This window comes from Talpa occidentalis, unplaced genomic scaffold (assembly GCF_014898055.3).
Source record: "Talpa occidentalis isolate TD23 unplaced genomic scaffold, MPIMG_talOcc4v2.1 talOcc4.7, whole genome shotgun sequence".
Lineage (NCBI taxonomy): Eukaryota > Metazoa > Chordata > Mammalia > Eulipotyphla > Talpidae > Talpa > Talpa occidentalis.
The window spans coordinates 44596172-44612213 of NW_023605083.1; the positions used below are offsets into that span (position 1 = coordinate 44596172).

Here is a 16042-nt window from a genome sequence, read left to right on the forward strand (position 1 = left end):
TGCCATACTCTTTGTATATGTTTTCTAAAACTTCAATATCACAATTTGTGGTTAAGAAGATTGAATTAAATAGCATAATTTCACTGGGGGTGGGGCATGTACTTGTTTATGAAGAATACTGACAGTTCACAACTTGGATTATTCACAAGCATCTCCAATTCAAATGCACAAAACTGAATCCAAAATCTTCATCTTCACAGACCCACTGCCTCCTACATTCTCTGTGGTGATTCTGAAAAATGCCCACAAATTCTTTCACACTCTTTTGAAATGGTGGCACCTCACTTCTCTCCCCATTTGCACCATTTTGCGGTCTTAGATCTTAGCTGTCCATTCAGTGACCAAAGGAAAACGTCCATTCAAATCATCTTTTTACAAAAAATGTAAGGGATAATCTAAATGCCATCAAGAGGGGAGTGATTAGTATAGCATGAAATTCATTATGGTATATCAATGCAACAAAATTTCTAAATGTGTTGACATGGAATGGAAACTAAGATATAGTTAATAAATCAAATAATAAATCTAAGATATAGTTAATAAATCAAATAAGATATAGTTAATAAATCAAATTTAAAATACTCTGTATAAATTATGCACATTTATACATATTTTTAGGCGTAAATGAAAGAGAAATGTACTATTAATGGTGGTTACTGATAGGGAATAGACTTAGGGAGAAAGGAATTTTTATTCTTTGCTCATTTATTTTTCTATGTTGCTCCAGGTTTTAAAACATGGGCCTGTGTATCACTTTAAAAAAGAGAATTTAAATATAATAAGATTCTATAAGAGTTTCTAGAAATCTTCAGTAAGGCTAACATGAGTAAAATGAGTAAAATGAAGTGCATAGTAAGCAGCAATTTCAGTTGTTCATCAGTAGCAATATTATGCTGTCACATCCCACTACCTTGTCAGAGTTCTCATTTTCCAAAAAAAAGCACAGGAAGCAGCAGGTAGAGCAAAGCACTCAGGAGAAGTCTTGTCTTTGATTGGCCTATCACGACAGAGTATTGCTCACCCTCTGGCCACGTGTCTGTCGTGTCCATTCATCCTTACAAATATTTTCTGAAAGCATGATCGAGAAAGCTTGACCTTGATCAGTGGGGGATATAAAATAAGACAGCCATTACCTGCTTCTCATAGCAGATGCTGATTCATCTTTTGCAATAGGTTGTTTCGAATGTGTCTATTTCTCACCTTGCTCGACAGACTTTGTACTTTTAATAGTTTCTCTTTTCCCATAGTCTTCTCACTTTGGTGCCTTTTGCTGTTTTTGTTATTGTTGTTTATTTTCTTGGATTTGCTGCCTTATTTGTCAGTTTTGGATTTTGTTTCTTTTCTAAAAAAATTTTTTTGGTTCTAAAACTTTCACTATTTATGTCCTTTTTTTTCCTTAAAGGGGAAAAATCCCTCGATTCCATGTATCTTGCTGACTCCAAAAGTTTTTATGTTTTTAAATTAAATTTGTTTTGGGGGAGCTCACCCCTTTAAAGTACCTTCTTCAATTTCTGTTTCCCAGATGAAGAAACTGGGGCAGAGAATGGAACTGTTTTCATCTAGATATCTGACTGTCAGGTCCTAAAGGGCTGGCTGGTGTCTTGTTCCCCACAGAACCCCTGGGGCTGAGAGCACACCAGCAGCAGGTACACCAGCAGCATTTGCTCACTAAACACACGACAGATGTCCCAATGGCTGCGCTTTTGGTAGCTCCACCCATTTCTATTTTCTTTATTTCCATCCATTGGTCCTTGCTTTTCTGAGCATAAACTTCCTTTATCTTTTTATTCCAACATAGTCCCTGGTTGTGGTTTAACAGGAAGCCACCTCTCAGGCCCCAGAGACCTGAGGAAGCAGCCTGTGCCAGGATTTGGGCACATTTCTGGAATCCACTCCTGGAATCTGCTTTCCATGAATTCAGGCCTGGTACTGGCTGGGACTGATAGAGATGCAGAAGTGGATGTGTGAGGAGAGCCCATACCAACTCAAGTAATTTGTGTTCCAAATCATTCTGACAGCAAATGAGAGGCGGAAAGGGCACTTCCAGTTTTTTGTTTAAATCAGCACTTCCCAAAGCCTGTGTCCAGAGGAGGGGTTCCACAAATCTATGAAAAAGGCTCTGTGCCAAGTAAGCTTGGGGTAACACTATATGTTATATCCTCCTTTGGGGACTTTATAATGAATGTGAATTTGTTAAAACTCTGTGATGTCCTGTAGAAAATAAATCTACTTGATTGTGTCTATATCATTTTGACCAAGGAATTCTGGAAGCTTTTATTCCAAAAGATTTATGTCTCTTTTCTCTTCTCTACTCTTCTCTTTTCTTTTCTCTTTTCCTTTTAAGTAACATGTTAATACAGAGCAATATTTGGAAAGCTCAGAGACATAACCCAGTGAGATGTGTGGCTCTCTGCACACCTTGGACAGTAACTACTGAGAGCCTAGCAAATGCCCTGAATTAGTATTCGGTATTTTTTCTTCTTCCAGAAAGAATTCAGGTGAGCAGCTGACGTGTCAGACTCTGGAGTCAGACTACTTGCACTTGAATTGTGTTTCTGACTTTTAAAAATGTATTATTTTTGACAAGCTACAGAATTTTTACAACCCTCCGTTTCCTCACTGTAAATAAGGAAAGCACCCTGCCTAGTTAGGGAACTGTCATAAGATTAAACAAGTTGATTTAGGCAAGGATAGAGAATACTGTCTGGCACACCACCATTGATATTACAGAAGGGCTAGGTATTGCTGTTGCTATTATTTCAGAACTTTTGTTAAAAATTAGAAATGTGGTCTTCAAAAGCTTTGGATCCCAAGAGCATTTTGTTGCAGATATAGAAAAACCCATTATAAAATTATATGAAATTTCAGTGAACCCCAAATAACCAAAACAATCTGGAAAAAGTGCAAAGTTGGAGGCCTAACACATCCTCATTTCAAAACTTACTACAGAACTATAGTAATCAAAACAGAGTGTCATCAGAATAAAGGCAGAAATAAAGACTGAGGGAACAGAATAGAGTACAGAAATGAACCCTCACATATATGGTTAAATGATTTTTAGCAAAGATATTAAAAGCATTCTGTGGGGAAAGATCAGTTTCTTCAACAAGTTTATGGAAACCTTGATATCCATAAACAAAAGAATGCAGTTGGATATTAACATTATACCATATGCAAAAATTAACTCAAAATGGATTAAAGATATAAAGGTAAGACCAAAAAACTATAAAACTCCTAGAAGAAAACATAAGGAAAAGCTTTATGACATTGGATTTGGCAATGACTTCTTGAACAGGACACCAAAAACACAGGCAATAAGAGCAAAACTAGATAAATGGGATTGCATTAAAAATGCAAGACTTCTGTATACTCAACTCCAGAGAAGTAAAAAAGAAGTCCCTAATGACATTCCTGCCTCTGTTCTCATTTCCATCATCTTGCCAGATCTAGGTTGGCTGACATCTTGTAATAGGAAAATTTGAAATCATACTTGAGATTTCAATGTTCTTTGGGAATTCTGGATTCCCTTAGGTATCCAATTTAATGCTGAAAAGAAGTTTTTTTGCTTCCATCCCCAACCTCATTCTCCTGAAGGAGTTTCTCAGATGTTCAGAACAGTTTAAGAAAAACAGATGCTCATAAATAAGGTGATAATCTTTCATGCTGGGGTCAATCTGATCAAACCCACCCCTGACTTTTATTTACTGTGTAACTGTGGTAGAGTTATTTCACCTCTCTAAGACTTACTTTCTTCATCTGCAAAATGAGTATGACAGGAGGAATGGTGTGACATTTCAAAGAGATAAGTAAAATATTTGCCAAAAGTTGTATTACATTATTTAATATTACTCATAATGCTTAATATTATTCTTACGTAATTCCATTACTTAAAACTAAGACTCTCAGAGCCACTGTGGATCTTCAAGGTGGTCATGGAACCCCTACAGGACCCTTAGAATCAACACTGGGGTATGACAAAAAAAGTAGGGGGTTAACGTTAGAATGGAAACGTTAGAATTCCTGGCACACCAACTATCATGTTCTTAAGGACTATTATGGGCTGGATTTTTGTTTCCTTACATTCAAATGTTGACATCCTAACCTTCAGCACCTCAGGATGTTGAGTATATGTGGAGATAAGGTCTCTAAAGAGGTAGTTAAGTTAAAGTGTGGGGTCACGAGGCTGGGTCACAATCCCATAGCACACAGACATGCACAGAAGACATAGGAGAAGGTGGCCATCTGCGAGGCAAGGAGAGAGGCTCCAGACCTCCTCCTAACACCTTGATCTCCAACTCTGAGGCTCCAGAATTGTGAAAAAGTAAATTGTGTTGCTTAAACCACCCAGGATGTGATTCTTTGCATGGCAATGTAAATAAATGATGAGAGTGTTTGCTCTTCTTCACCAGCATATCCAGTTTCAAGGAGGAGAATCTTAGCTCAGGTATGTCAGCCTTTCTGATCATCCCTTCTACAGCTGCCTAACAAATGTAGAATGAGACAGTCAGGGCCAAGTCAGGCCCTTGAGGCTGAGAGAAAGGAGCCATCGTTTTTACTTACATTTCTCCATTGCATTGTATAATCGGATTCTATGAAAGTAATTTATGAGATTTGATTAATTTTATATTCTCCTGAGGGATATATTCAGTAATTGTACAGCTATGCCAACTTCACAGGGTGATCTGATTCATTTAGACTTCTTACATTGGCATGTCTTAATTATATAAATGAAAAAAGCTATTTAAAGAAAAATGTCCTTATGATTTTAAATAATTGTTCACAAGATTATAGCATTACATGGGATTCCAAGACTCTGTCTGGTATTGCCCATGCCTTTTCTAGTTAATAGGTACCTATTGGTAAATAAAAGTTCTGGGAAATAAAATTTAACAGCCCAATAGCAGTCCCCTAAATATAAAGCTAGTAAGAAATAAGCCTTGAATTTATAAACTGGTAGGTGCATACAACTTTTTTGGTGAAAAGCTTGTCACGGGAAATCCAGTCTCAGGCCTCATATCAAATGCATGATCTTTGATCGTCCTTGAACTTAGTCTAATGCACAAAGAAAGCTTTGAGCCAGCCTGATGCTTTTACACCAACCCCAGCTTGTTTGCGCTCAGCTACAGATATTAACCTTTTCATAAGTCAGTAATCTCTAGCTCTCTTCGCCATTTTACCTGGCCTCCTAACCTACCTCTTGCACAGCTGCTCTCTTGAGATCACACTGTGTTGATTTCACTCCTGTATTATTTTAGGATGAACTATTTCTAGAACTTCCAATTACATCAACCTGTCCTGGGTGTTTCTGTAAGTTGGACATAGAAAAATGTAATTTCTAAGTGGTAACATTTTTATTCTTGTGGTTCTCTTGCTTCATGGGCAATAGTATCTTTGTGAATGGACAAAACTAAATTTCAATATTTCAATATTCTGAATGCTATTGAAAACCCGTGTTTTTTTTCTGAATTTCTGGATTAGAAGGAAGTTTGAAAGACCTCTGGATGCAAAACTGTACCTATACAATTTCAAATAGCCATCTAAGCTTTCCAAACCAGCGTCCCAATATCTTTGCTAGATCTAGCTTCTCTGGTACTCACTGCTTGTTTCCCAGGCTATTCTTTCAGGAAGGAGTTCAACAAACATTGCAGTCCTAGGACCATAAGGAAAGCACTTGTTATATACCCTGGATGAGGGTATTTAACACAGAGAATGGATCAGACACATACTCTGCCCTCAGAGAATTTAAAATCTAGGAGAATAAAGAGGAAAAGACACAGACTGGTTTGTACAAAACTGCACAGGAGGGATAAAATGCCATGAGAGGTAACTGTGGACAGGTTGGGGAGGGAGCAGGGATAGATTACATCTGGACTCCCCTGTTCCTGTCCCCAGCCCCCATGCCTACAAATCAAAACTCATTTTGTTCTTCTCTGTAAGTCTTAAAAAGTCTTAAGGATTTTCTTGGAACTTGTCATGAGCAGCATTTAATCTGATCTCTCTCCTCAAGCCGGGAGGACAGAGATTGTCCTCCCTTGTTCCATCCATTTAGAGTCAGACAGCCATTGCCCAGAAGGGAAGATGGTGCCTAGAGGAAAATGTCACCATTCTCTTCACTTCCCATCCTAACACAGCCAACTCAGAGTATAGAGACTTGCAGCTCTTGGTAACAACGGAAATGTAGTCATAGGGACCGTGGTCCCGCATTGTGACCATGAGCCAGTGCTGACTCACGGGATGTAGATTCTACTGAAGTTGGCTCTATCTTGTTCGAATGAGCTAGCACCATGCTTTCTTCACCTCACTTATATTAACTTTTATCAAATGCACCAAGGCTGCAGGCTCTTGATGAAAAGGAATGAAATAACCTCTAATAGGGCATGCCAATCCTCCTCAGTAGACTCTTTTCTCCCTTGATTTTCAGGCACTATAGCTTCCATGCCTGAAGTTCTGGAATTGCCTTCCTGCTTTCCATTCTAGACACTGTTCCAGCCACTGCTATGTTTCAGTTAGACCACCACCTCCCAACTTGCCTGCACCATGACCATTCTATCACTGATCACAACACCAGCTCAGTAAACACTGGCTTTCCACTGCAAACACGTTTAATACAAATCTCTTTGCTTTATCATCAGGGCTCCTCACCATTTAGATCAACCTACCTTTAGTATCCTTAATGCTCGTTTAGATAAAGTGAGTTTTATTTCCTAGTTTCTCAAGTTTTTGCCGATACTTCTCTTTACTCTATAGTTTGGTTTATAGTCCCTTCTTCTGAAATGCTCCTTCCCCTAACATGCACATCTACCTCATCCAAGAATCCTATACTTGCATGCCTACAACAGGGAGAAGGAAAAAGGCTGTCCCACCTTTGGGGGCCCAGAATCCCTGGGTTATGCCTCTTTAGGAATGGACTTCATTCCATGTTTTTAAAGTCATTTCCTCTATCCCCCTCTTCCTTACTAGATTTAGGCAAGAGATTGTGTCTTAATTACCCTTGTTTCACATGCTGTCCCTAGGGATACTACCTTGCTCACAATAAAGGCACAACATCTGATAGTGGAGTTCAGTTTCATTTTCTCTGACTTTCTAAGGGATATAAAGGAATTAGGAAATGCCAGCTCATCCTTAAAAATAGAAGAGTGGCAGTTTTTTGGTTTTTTTTTTTGTTTTGCTTTATAGCTCTGAAAAATTTAAATGCATTTACCAGATTTTGCTGAGGGCTTCTCAAAGGCCCTGGGATGAAAAAAAACAGCACAACATCAAGAGCTAGGCCACCTGGGTCCTGATCCCAGTCCAGACACATGTGCTCCTGAGTCACTCACTCACCCTAGCTAGTGCTCATTTTCTTGCTGTAAACTGTAGAAGTGAAGCAAAATGAATTCCAGCATTTGTTCTTGCTTATATTACCATTAGAGCAGGAACTCAGGAGGCAAGAACAATATAGAGAATCAGGCATCTATCAAAATAACAGGCAAATGACTTGACACAGCCTACAAACGATAATGGTGCTCAGACAGGGGACATCTGGTATACACATCTAGCAGTGTCCCAAAAGTCCTGCCATTATTAATTTGGAAGTACCCACATCCAAATGTTCTGTGTTAACTCTGATGCAGACAGGAAACCAGGTATAGAAATCTTTCCTATACAACTTATCCCTCTTCCCTTCTCATCCCATCTCTCTCCCCAACTATTCTATTAACTGGAATTGAAAGGAATTAAGAACCCATCCCAAATTCAAATACCAACTGCAGGAACATGGAAAGCATCTGTTTACAAGATCTTGGCATATCAAAAGGCAGCAGTTTCAGCTAGTTAAGAAGAAAAACCTAAGCTTGTATTTGCCTTCCCATTATAACCAATAACGAGTATCTGAATCTTGTGCAAACACCACAACTTGTTTTCTAGCTAGCTAGAAAGCAGGAAGCCTCAAGATCAAGGAAGTATGTGTCCTTTAATAAGAGATAAGTTCTTCCCCAATTGCAAAGCCATTCACAAGTGAAAAAGCAAATGGAAATTCACTGGGATGTACCAAAGGGAGCCCTAACCATTGGGAAAAGTTAATTTGACTCCTTGTTAATAGGAAGGAGAATCTGACTCTTTATACTTAAGCACCTATGAGACTTTTGACCTTATTTAGGACAGGAAGGGTAATTCTGCATTACAAAGCTAAATCTCCTGGGGAAGGTGCTGCTGACTTGCAAATGACAGCAGAGTCATCTTGTTCTTTGTGAGTTGCGGAGCAACTTCCAGGCAATTTTAAAGTGCTAGAGCTTTCACCAATCCGAATGTGTTTCATTTACAAATAAAAGTCATTTCCACATGGGCAGATTTTTCCTCCCAGAGAAGAAGGGTCGCTTATCATTTAAGAAATATTGCATGGGTTATTTTTTTAATCACTAGGATTTTTAATCTCATGATTCCAGATTTTACACTGCATGAATATTACTAATCATGATTTTAAGAAAACATCAAATGAATATTGTGAAATAGGCTCATTCTGTGGCACTTCCCATTTCTCTTTACAGGAGGGGTTTGAGGAGACCATCTGGTTGGAAGTGAGCCTGGAAGCTGACTTACTTAGCAGTTTACATAAAATCCACACCAAGTCAAGAGTTCCTATGAAAGAAGGGAGGGAGTGACTAGAGGTTTTGTCTCCCTTCCCTGAAGTCACCACGACCAGCAGAATCATATTTTAAATCACTTTGACTAGGTAGGAATCTAGGTTTGTTTTTTAGTTTCCATAAAAGAATTGAAAAACTATGTATTTCTTGTTTTATATCGGCCAAGTGGCCACTTTTTTAGTTCCTTGTGTAACTTAATTTTTCAGGAGATATTAATATTCTATATGTAGCCTCGTCTGTCTCTTGGTTTTGAAAGACAACAGAAAATAACATAAGCCCATTTTTGAGGATGACCTATTTCTGCAACTTAGAACTTAGGTAAGATTTAAAGGTTACAAGATTCATTAGAAGAAGAAGTGTATGTTCTGAGATTCTATACCTGTTAGGAATAATATAAAACCATACCCAGGGCCAACTGCTTGTTAAATCATCCCAAAAGACTCTGTCATACTGTTAGGGTTGCCCTGTAACAATACCCATTAGGAGAGAATGCTAAACAGCTTTCACACTGTCACCTTTGCTTTTCTATCTCCGTTTTCATCACAGACATAAGGAATAAAAAAAAAAATGTTTATAGCTTTACAGAGCCTGTATTCCCTAATTACCTGATCGCCAAGGGAGGGGAAGAGGACAGCACCAAGGACCACAAGTCTTTCCGGTGGTGGAGTCGATACAGAATAAAACGCAGCTGCCAGCAGTCCCCTGTGAGGGGCCGGGCAGAGCTCCGTATCCTCTCACCCCCTCCCCTCTCCCCTTCCAACTTCGCAGCAGCAGTGGACTAGTCTCTGAGCACAACACTCTCCATTGCACGCAGCCCTCCCTGCACACGAGCTTCCTCAAGCTGCACCCGGACCCACCTACCTTCTGAGGATGGGAGGAGGCTGGCTGCCGGGAGAACCAGAGGGATGCTCCGTCACAGCGTCTCAGCATCTCCCTGCTGGAGCACTTAACTGGAAATACAGATTCGCCTCCATTTTCTGATCACATGATCACTGGCACATCTAAATAAGGATGATCACCTGCCTCCCAGCTCCCCCAGTGTACCGGCCACCAAGGCCACCACCTCTGCTCCAGCCGGGGAACGGAGTGGGGGCCGTGCAGTTTCATTTGGGAATACAAGATACTCTTTCACTCAGGCTGTGGAGTCAGCAATGCCCCTTGATTTTTGTCTGCTCAAAAAAACTGCTGCCACTACTGTTCCTGCGTGAGAGTAAATGTAAGGAGGCTCAAAGCACAGGGTGAAAGGAATTTAGTTTCCCTAAAACCTTAAAAAAAAATCTGCAGCTTTTCAGAACTCTCAGTAAGATCTCATCTCAGTAAGATGATTATCATTTCGTGGATAATGGTTTACAGCATAATAAAATGGGCTGTGGAAACAGCAGGATAGTAAGGAAGTCCAACAGAAGATTCTAGAGAAAGTTAGCATAAAGACCCACACAGCCCTTCACTATTTGGAATTAAAGGTATATGCCCATTTAGCATGTGGACCCTGGTGTGAAAAGGCCAGAGTTTGATTCTGATTTCTACCACTTATTATCAAATTTGGACCAGTTACTAAACTACCTGGTGCTCAGATTGCTAATTCACAAATAGGTAAAAACAGTGATGTTATTTTAAAGTAAGTTGAGATAGGTAGAGATCTTAGAGAGTCTGAGTTTAAATAAATTCACAAACAAGTCTTAGCTACCAACCATTCACTTAATTCTAAACATGCCAGCAGAAATACTTGATGCAGTGAAGGAAAAGGATATATGAATGAAAAGCTTACATACTAGAAAGGCATACATACAGTAGTTTGATATTCAAAGGCAAAAAAGTCTTAAATATTGGTTTTATAGTCAGTAGTTGATATGGAAAGTGACTAAGCTACATCATCAGGTCAGTCATAGATATATGTATTGATTTATAGTGGTAAAATATTGAATAATTTTTTTATTGAGGTAACATTGGTCTATAACACTGTAATGATTCAGAAGTATAGGACACAGCTCTTCAGATATATGTTGCCACAACACATATACCACCAAGGCACCCATAGTCCTCCTTCAGAGTCCACTGTAAGCTATAATTATTTTTAATTGTATGTCAAGGGGTATTGAAGCTACAATTATTTTTAAAAATAAGAGTTACTGTTTAAATACAATGAGTAGCATAATGATGATTATATAGACCAAAAAGACATGGTAGATGTCAACTTTCCACTGGAGTTTTAGTTATTTTTTGAAAGCCTAATACTTTCAAATTATTATTTGATGAATTGAGATTAAAAATAAAAAAGGTCTTTGAAGATTATATAATGACAACTGCTACTTGAATCGATGGTATAACAGGTGGGCTAGGTAAGTAGAATGGTTTTTATTCTCTGGCCATTTTGGCTGGTTGTAGGCAACGGATAACCAAGAAAAATTAACAGGTACAGCTGTTTTCTCCTTGAGACTGAGTGAAGTGGATCAAATGGAACTAGAAAAGGTTATGAGATTCTTGGAGGAACTGCAATGAACAGAAAAACAAGAACACTACAAAATAGGTATAATCTCAAATTTCAAAAGAAGGGAAAGATGAATTTTCCTACGTTAGAAAAGAAATTCACATCCCTGTTAGTACCGAATATCAGTGCCTCTCCAGAAATTTGTCTGAGACCCTACCCACCCACACTTGCCCCCAAGTGATAGTATCAAAAGGTAGGAAATTGTGGAAGTAACTAGGATTAAATGAGATCACCCCATGCAACCCTCGTGAATGGGACTGGTCCCCTCACACAAGACCCCAGGGAATTCTCAGCTTGCCATGTGAGGATATAATGAAGCAGTGGCTGTCTGTGACCTAGACACGGGTCCTCTCTAGACCTGATACTGGCAACCTGATCTCAGACATCCAGCCTATAGACCTGCAAGAAATAAATTTCTGTTGTTTAGAACCCATCCAGTTGATGATAATTTTGACAGCAGCCTGAATTATAAACAAGACACTTCCAAGCTGAATCTAGCACATCTGACTAAGCTACTTCTAAACTAAATGTAGCACATCTCTTCTGAAAAGGAAGCAGCAAACACCTATTAAAGGCATATAATGTTGGGCAAATTGCACTTTCTTCTTCATTCATTCAATCAAGCATATGGTAAAGTGCCTAATACCTGGAGGGCTGTTCTAAGCACTAGAGGTACAATAACAAACAAGATAAACTGAAATTCTGCTTTCCTGGAGGGGACAGCCTTACAGGTGCAGTCAGATACAATAAAACTACAAATACATAGAAGATATTTCTAGATAGAAATGGGAGACAGAAAGTAAAGCAGGGTAGTGGGTCACAGCTGGGTTCTCAATCTTGGCACTTCCACATTTGGAGTTGGGTAATCCTGTGGTGGGGGACTTTCTTATGTATTGTAGGTTACATAGCAGTGTTTGTGTCTTCCACCCATTACATGGCAGCAGCACCCACCCCAATTGTGACAACCCAAAATGTCTCTAGATATTGCTAAATGTCCCCCAAGTAAAGAATGGGGGGAGAAAATTGCCCCTCTACGTTTTCTAAGAAAATATTACACAGCAATACTAACCCAAGAAGAAAAAAAACTCACATATTAGATGACTTCCTGGGTTATATAAATTACTCTAAAGAATAGAAAAAAGTGTGATGTGTTCTTTGTTTGTGTTATGGTGCAAATATAATCTTAATTTCCAAACAGAACATAAGATGAAGAAAATTATAGGCCAGTGTCATTTATAAAATCTAAATGACTTGACATGGTAGAAAGAAGCCAGATATTCTACTAAAGTTTCTCAGATTCACTCATCTAAGTGACTTTGCTATCTCCCTTTAATTAACATTTGACTTTGAGTTACAACTTCATAGTATACATGCTATTTAAGGCAGTGGGGTATAAAGATGTGTAAGCCACAGTCACAGCCCTTGAGTGGCTAAGGTAGGTTAAAAAAAGTCTTTAATAAATATAACATGAGGCAGAGCATGGGAAGGCACTAATCACATGGAGATGGAGCTTTGTGGGCCTGGGGCACTTTTGCCTTCATGAGCCCCATCTTCTTTTTAGGAAAAAAAAAATTAAAAAATTTATTTTCGAACTGCGTAGGTATAAAGGAATATAAACTACACGGGAGCATAATTTTTTTCTTTTGATTTTAAAAGAAATCCAAGGGGCCTCCCTGGTGGCACAGAGGTTAACCTCAGCACTATCAAGCTATCACCACCCACTGCCGCATGAGTTCAATGCCAGGCTAGGGAGCTGACCCACATGGCACAGCAGACCTCTCCTACTTTGCCCGCTGCTCCCCTCAGCAGTGTATTTCAGTAGATCTGCCTGTTCTGCTTCCTACTCTGTCTCTGGTGAATCCTCTCACCCCTCACGTCTCTGGCTTACACCCTAGTTCTTGTATGCATAAATAAAAATAAAAATAAGTCTTTAAAAAATAAAATAAATTCAAACCTCAGGATTGCCTTAAAGTTTCTGTGCTCTGGGAGCGCCCCGAGCCTACTGGATCCTAAGCTGCCACTGGTTCCTCCTCTATCAAAGCACCCTAGACAGGTGTCTCTCCTCCTAACTCACCAGCATTAGTGCACACATATTCCAACCTCAGTTTCTCTTTCTAAGTATGAGCCAGAACAAGTGACTCAACCTTTCTGAACATGCATTTCCTCCCTCGTGTAATTCTTACCTCATACAGTTGCCATGGTAATGTGAGATGGTGGGTATGCGGTGCTTAGTGCCTGCTCCATGGCATGTGCACATAACCGGTAAGTATTTATTTAAACTGACGCTGGCCATTACTAGCTTGACTTAAATATCATATTATTATATATCTTTTCACTTATGTTCCACTTCCTAATTAAACTGTGAACTCCTAGGTGCTGGAGTACATTTTAGACCAGTGGTTCTCAAAATTTTGGATACATGAAATCCACCTGGAGAAGATACTGAACTGCAGATAGTTGGGTTCCACCCCCAGTTCACGGCTTAGGAGGTGTGGGGTGGGGCACATAATTTGCATTTCTAACAATGTCCAGGTGATGCTGAAGCTGCTGGTCTTAGGACCCACTTAGAGAATCATCCTTCCCAAATCTAACACAGAGGGAAACCTTCAAATATAACAATAAGTTATTTATGCAGAAGGGTAATACAAGTACCAGTGGGAAAATCTGTTCTCCTCACCACTTGTCAAAGCATTTTCATTACTGCAGAGGCCGAGTAGAAAGGAAAGAGCAAAGAATTCTTATTGAAAGAGGAGAGGCTAGAAGCACAATTGGACACTATCATCTGTTGGATTTCAGGGGCATGTGCAAAATGCAGGCAAGAAGCCAAACAATAGCTCAACCAACTCGAGGCTGCTTGAGTCCTTAGCTCAATCTATAACAATGCCAGCAGGGCTGCTGGGATCCATCTGCTCCTCTCTTTCTCATAACGGATCAGGGGTCTCTCTGGAAGGAAATAGCTTGACAGGAAGAAAAAAGGATTAGAGCAACTGAAAATGTCTGGATTTATAAAGCTGCACTTGATATGGTACAGTTTTTAACTCCTTACGGCACTTACCGCACCATCAATCTCCCCAATATTCTTTCCATTTTCTCGGTTCCTTTCATAGAGAAATAGAATTTGTGAATGCCAAAACTCTCCTGGGCACAGTCTATTTACTATTTACACACAAATTAAGTTCACAGGAAGGACTGCCATTCTCCAGCCCAACTCACTAATTTTGAGGATGAGGAAATTTTGGCTAGGGTTAATCTCACACATAACTGGTAACTGTAGAGCCAGGCTGGACTCCAGATTCCTTGACTCACAGCTGATACATCATATGCACAGTCCTTTAAACTCCCAAAATGAGTAGGGAAAAAACATCTTTTCTCCACTCCCAGATTTTTCGAAAGAAATATGGTTTCCTTCCCTTGACTTCAGTAACTTTTCACAGTATGCCTTGTTATCCCTGGAAGCAGGAGGGCTTTATCGGGGCAAATGAAGAGAAATGGACAACTCTAAGCAGTTTCAGCAGGGCCTGAAAGCTTGAGAGCAGAGATTATCTCTTGTTTACTAATGCTCATTGGCTACCCAGAAACAGGGCACAGAGCAAATTCTTAAAAACTGAATGGTAAATGAATACATGATTGTGTCACTGGTTTGATTCTGTTTGCCGGTTTTCCAGCCAATTAGGAATGAATGTTTCACACTAAGATTCTGAGCCTGCTATGGAGTCTCCTTACTCCTACCAGTAAATGAAGTGTTTACATAAAACTGTAATACCTTTTCTGTATGATTGGTAGTATATAGAGACCCTGGATGGAAATTGAAGGGGCTTTTTGGATCCAAAATATACACAAATCATCATTACTGCTATGGTTATCTAGCAGCTGCTTTTACTGATGATATGCTTTGCAATGAATATCAGCAAAGCTCCTATCATCTAGGTATTCTTCCTATTCCACATTCCCTCACTATTTCTCTGGTTTCGAATAAAATGGTTTTCAGGAGAGAAATAGACAGCTTTTGCTTACCCTTTTGGTCTTGGTTTCCTTTTTCTGGGCTCAAGAAACTCTGTCTCCTCCTCCCTTTCCATTTCAGGGATGATGTTTTTCTGAGAAGGCTGTGGTGACAGCATTTCCCATTCATTGTCATGGGTGACAGTCTGCAACATAACTGTATCAGAGCCAGCCTGGCCTCGGCTCTTGCTCTTCCGTGATTGGCTGTCCAAACCAGAGGCTTCCTCTAGAGCTAAAGTTTCTGGGGGCTTCAGTTCTCCCAGAATCTGCATCTGGGGACCCTTGTCCAAGATGAGATCAGAGGTTGGCTCCACAGTCTTACCAGCCTCTTCTGGCTCTGAGTCCTTAGCTTTGGGTGATGGATCACCAACCTCACTGTGGCCCAAGACCATCCAAGTCTGGTCTTTGCCAGGGCTTTCTAGAGATGGTCTCTTATCATTTGTGGGAGACATTGTCTCTACAGAGTGATCTTTGCTTTCATCTAAGGCCAGCTGACATGAGTCTGGGAAGCTTGCTAACTGAGTTTCTGGCAATGCTGTTTCTTTGGAACCTCTATGAAACTCTTCTAATTCAGAGGTGCTTTCTTTTGCTTCACCAGCGTCTGGGTTGGGGGATAAATTTTCTTCATGGTTTACAAGTATATAATCCATGTGTAGGTCATGATGGTCTTCATTTTCCTCTGTGTGTCTTTCTTCTCCATATTCTGGTTCTATCTGCTCAGGCTCTTTGGTAGGAATTATTTTTTCTTCTTCCGACTGTAATATTTCCTCACTGGCACCTGGAGGTGAAAGATAAAGGTGAGAAAGGAAGAACAAAGCTTAATTAACACATGAGATTTGTGATCTTTGCAAATGATCCATGCAAAAAGAGAAAATTTAATAAATACTTCTACTTTGCAGAGTTAATTTTCACATGCACTACCAGGACACAGCAA

At 39.7% G+C, this 16042-nt stretch overlaps 1 protein-coding gene across 1 annotated transcript in view; it reads right to left on the minus strand.

Annotated features, from left to right (window-relative positions):
* Window positions 1-16042, minus strand: part of PRUNE2 (prune homolog 2 with BCH domain) — a 215805-nt gene that overhangs the window by 41325 nt on the left and 158438 nt on the right. Inside the window, exon 9 of the mRNA XM_054688860.1 lies at window positions 15124-15886. Within this exon, the coding sequence (XP_054544835.1) occupies window positions 15124-15886 (763 nt within the window). The remainder of the gene's footprint in view (window positions 1-15123; window positions 15887-16042) is intronic.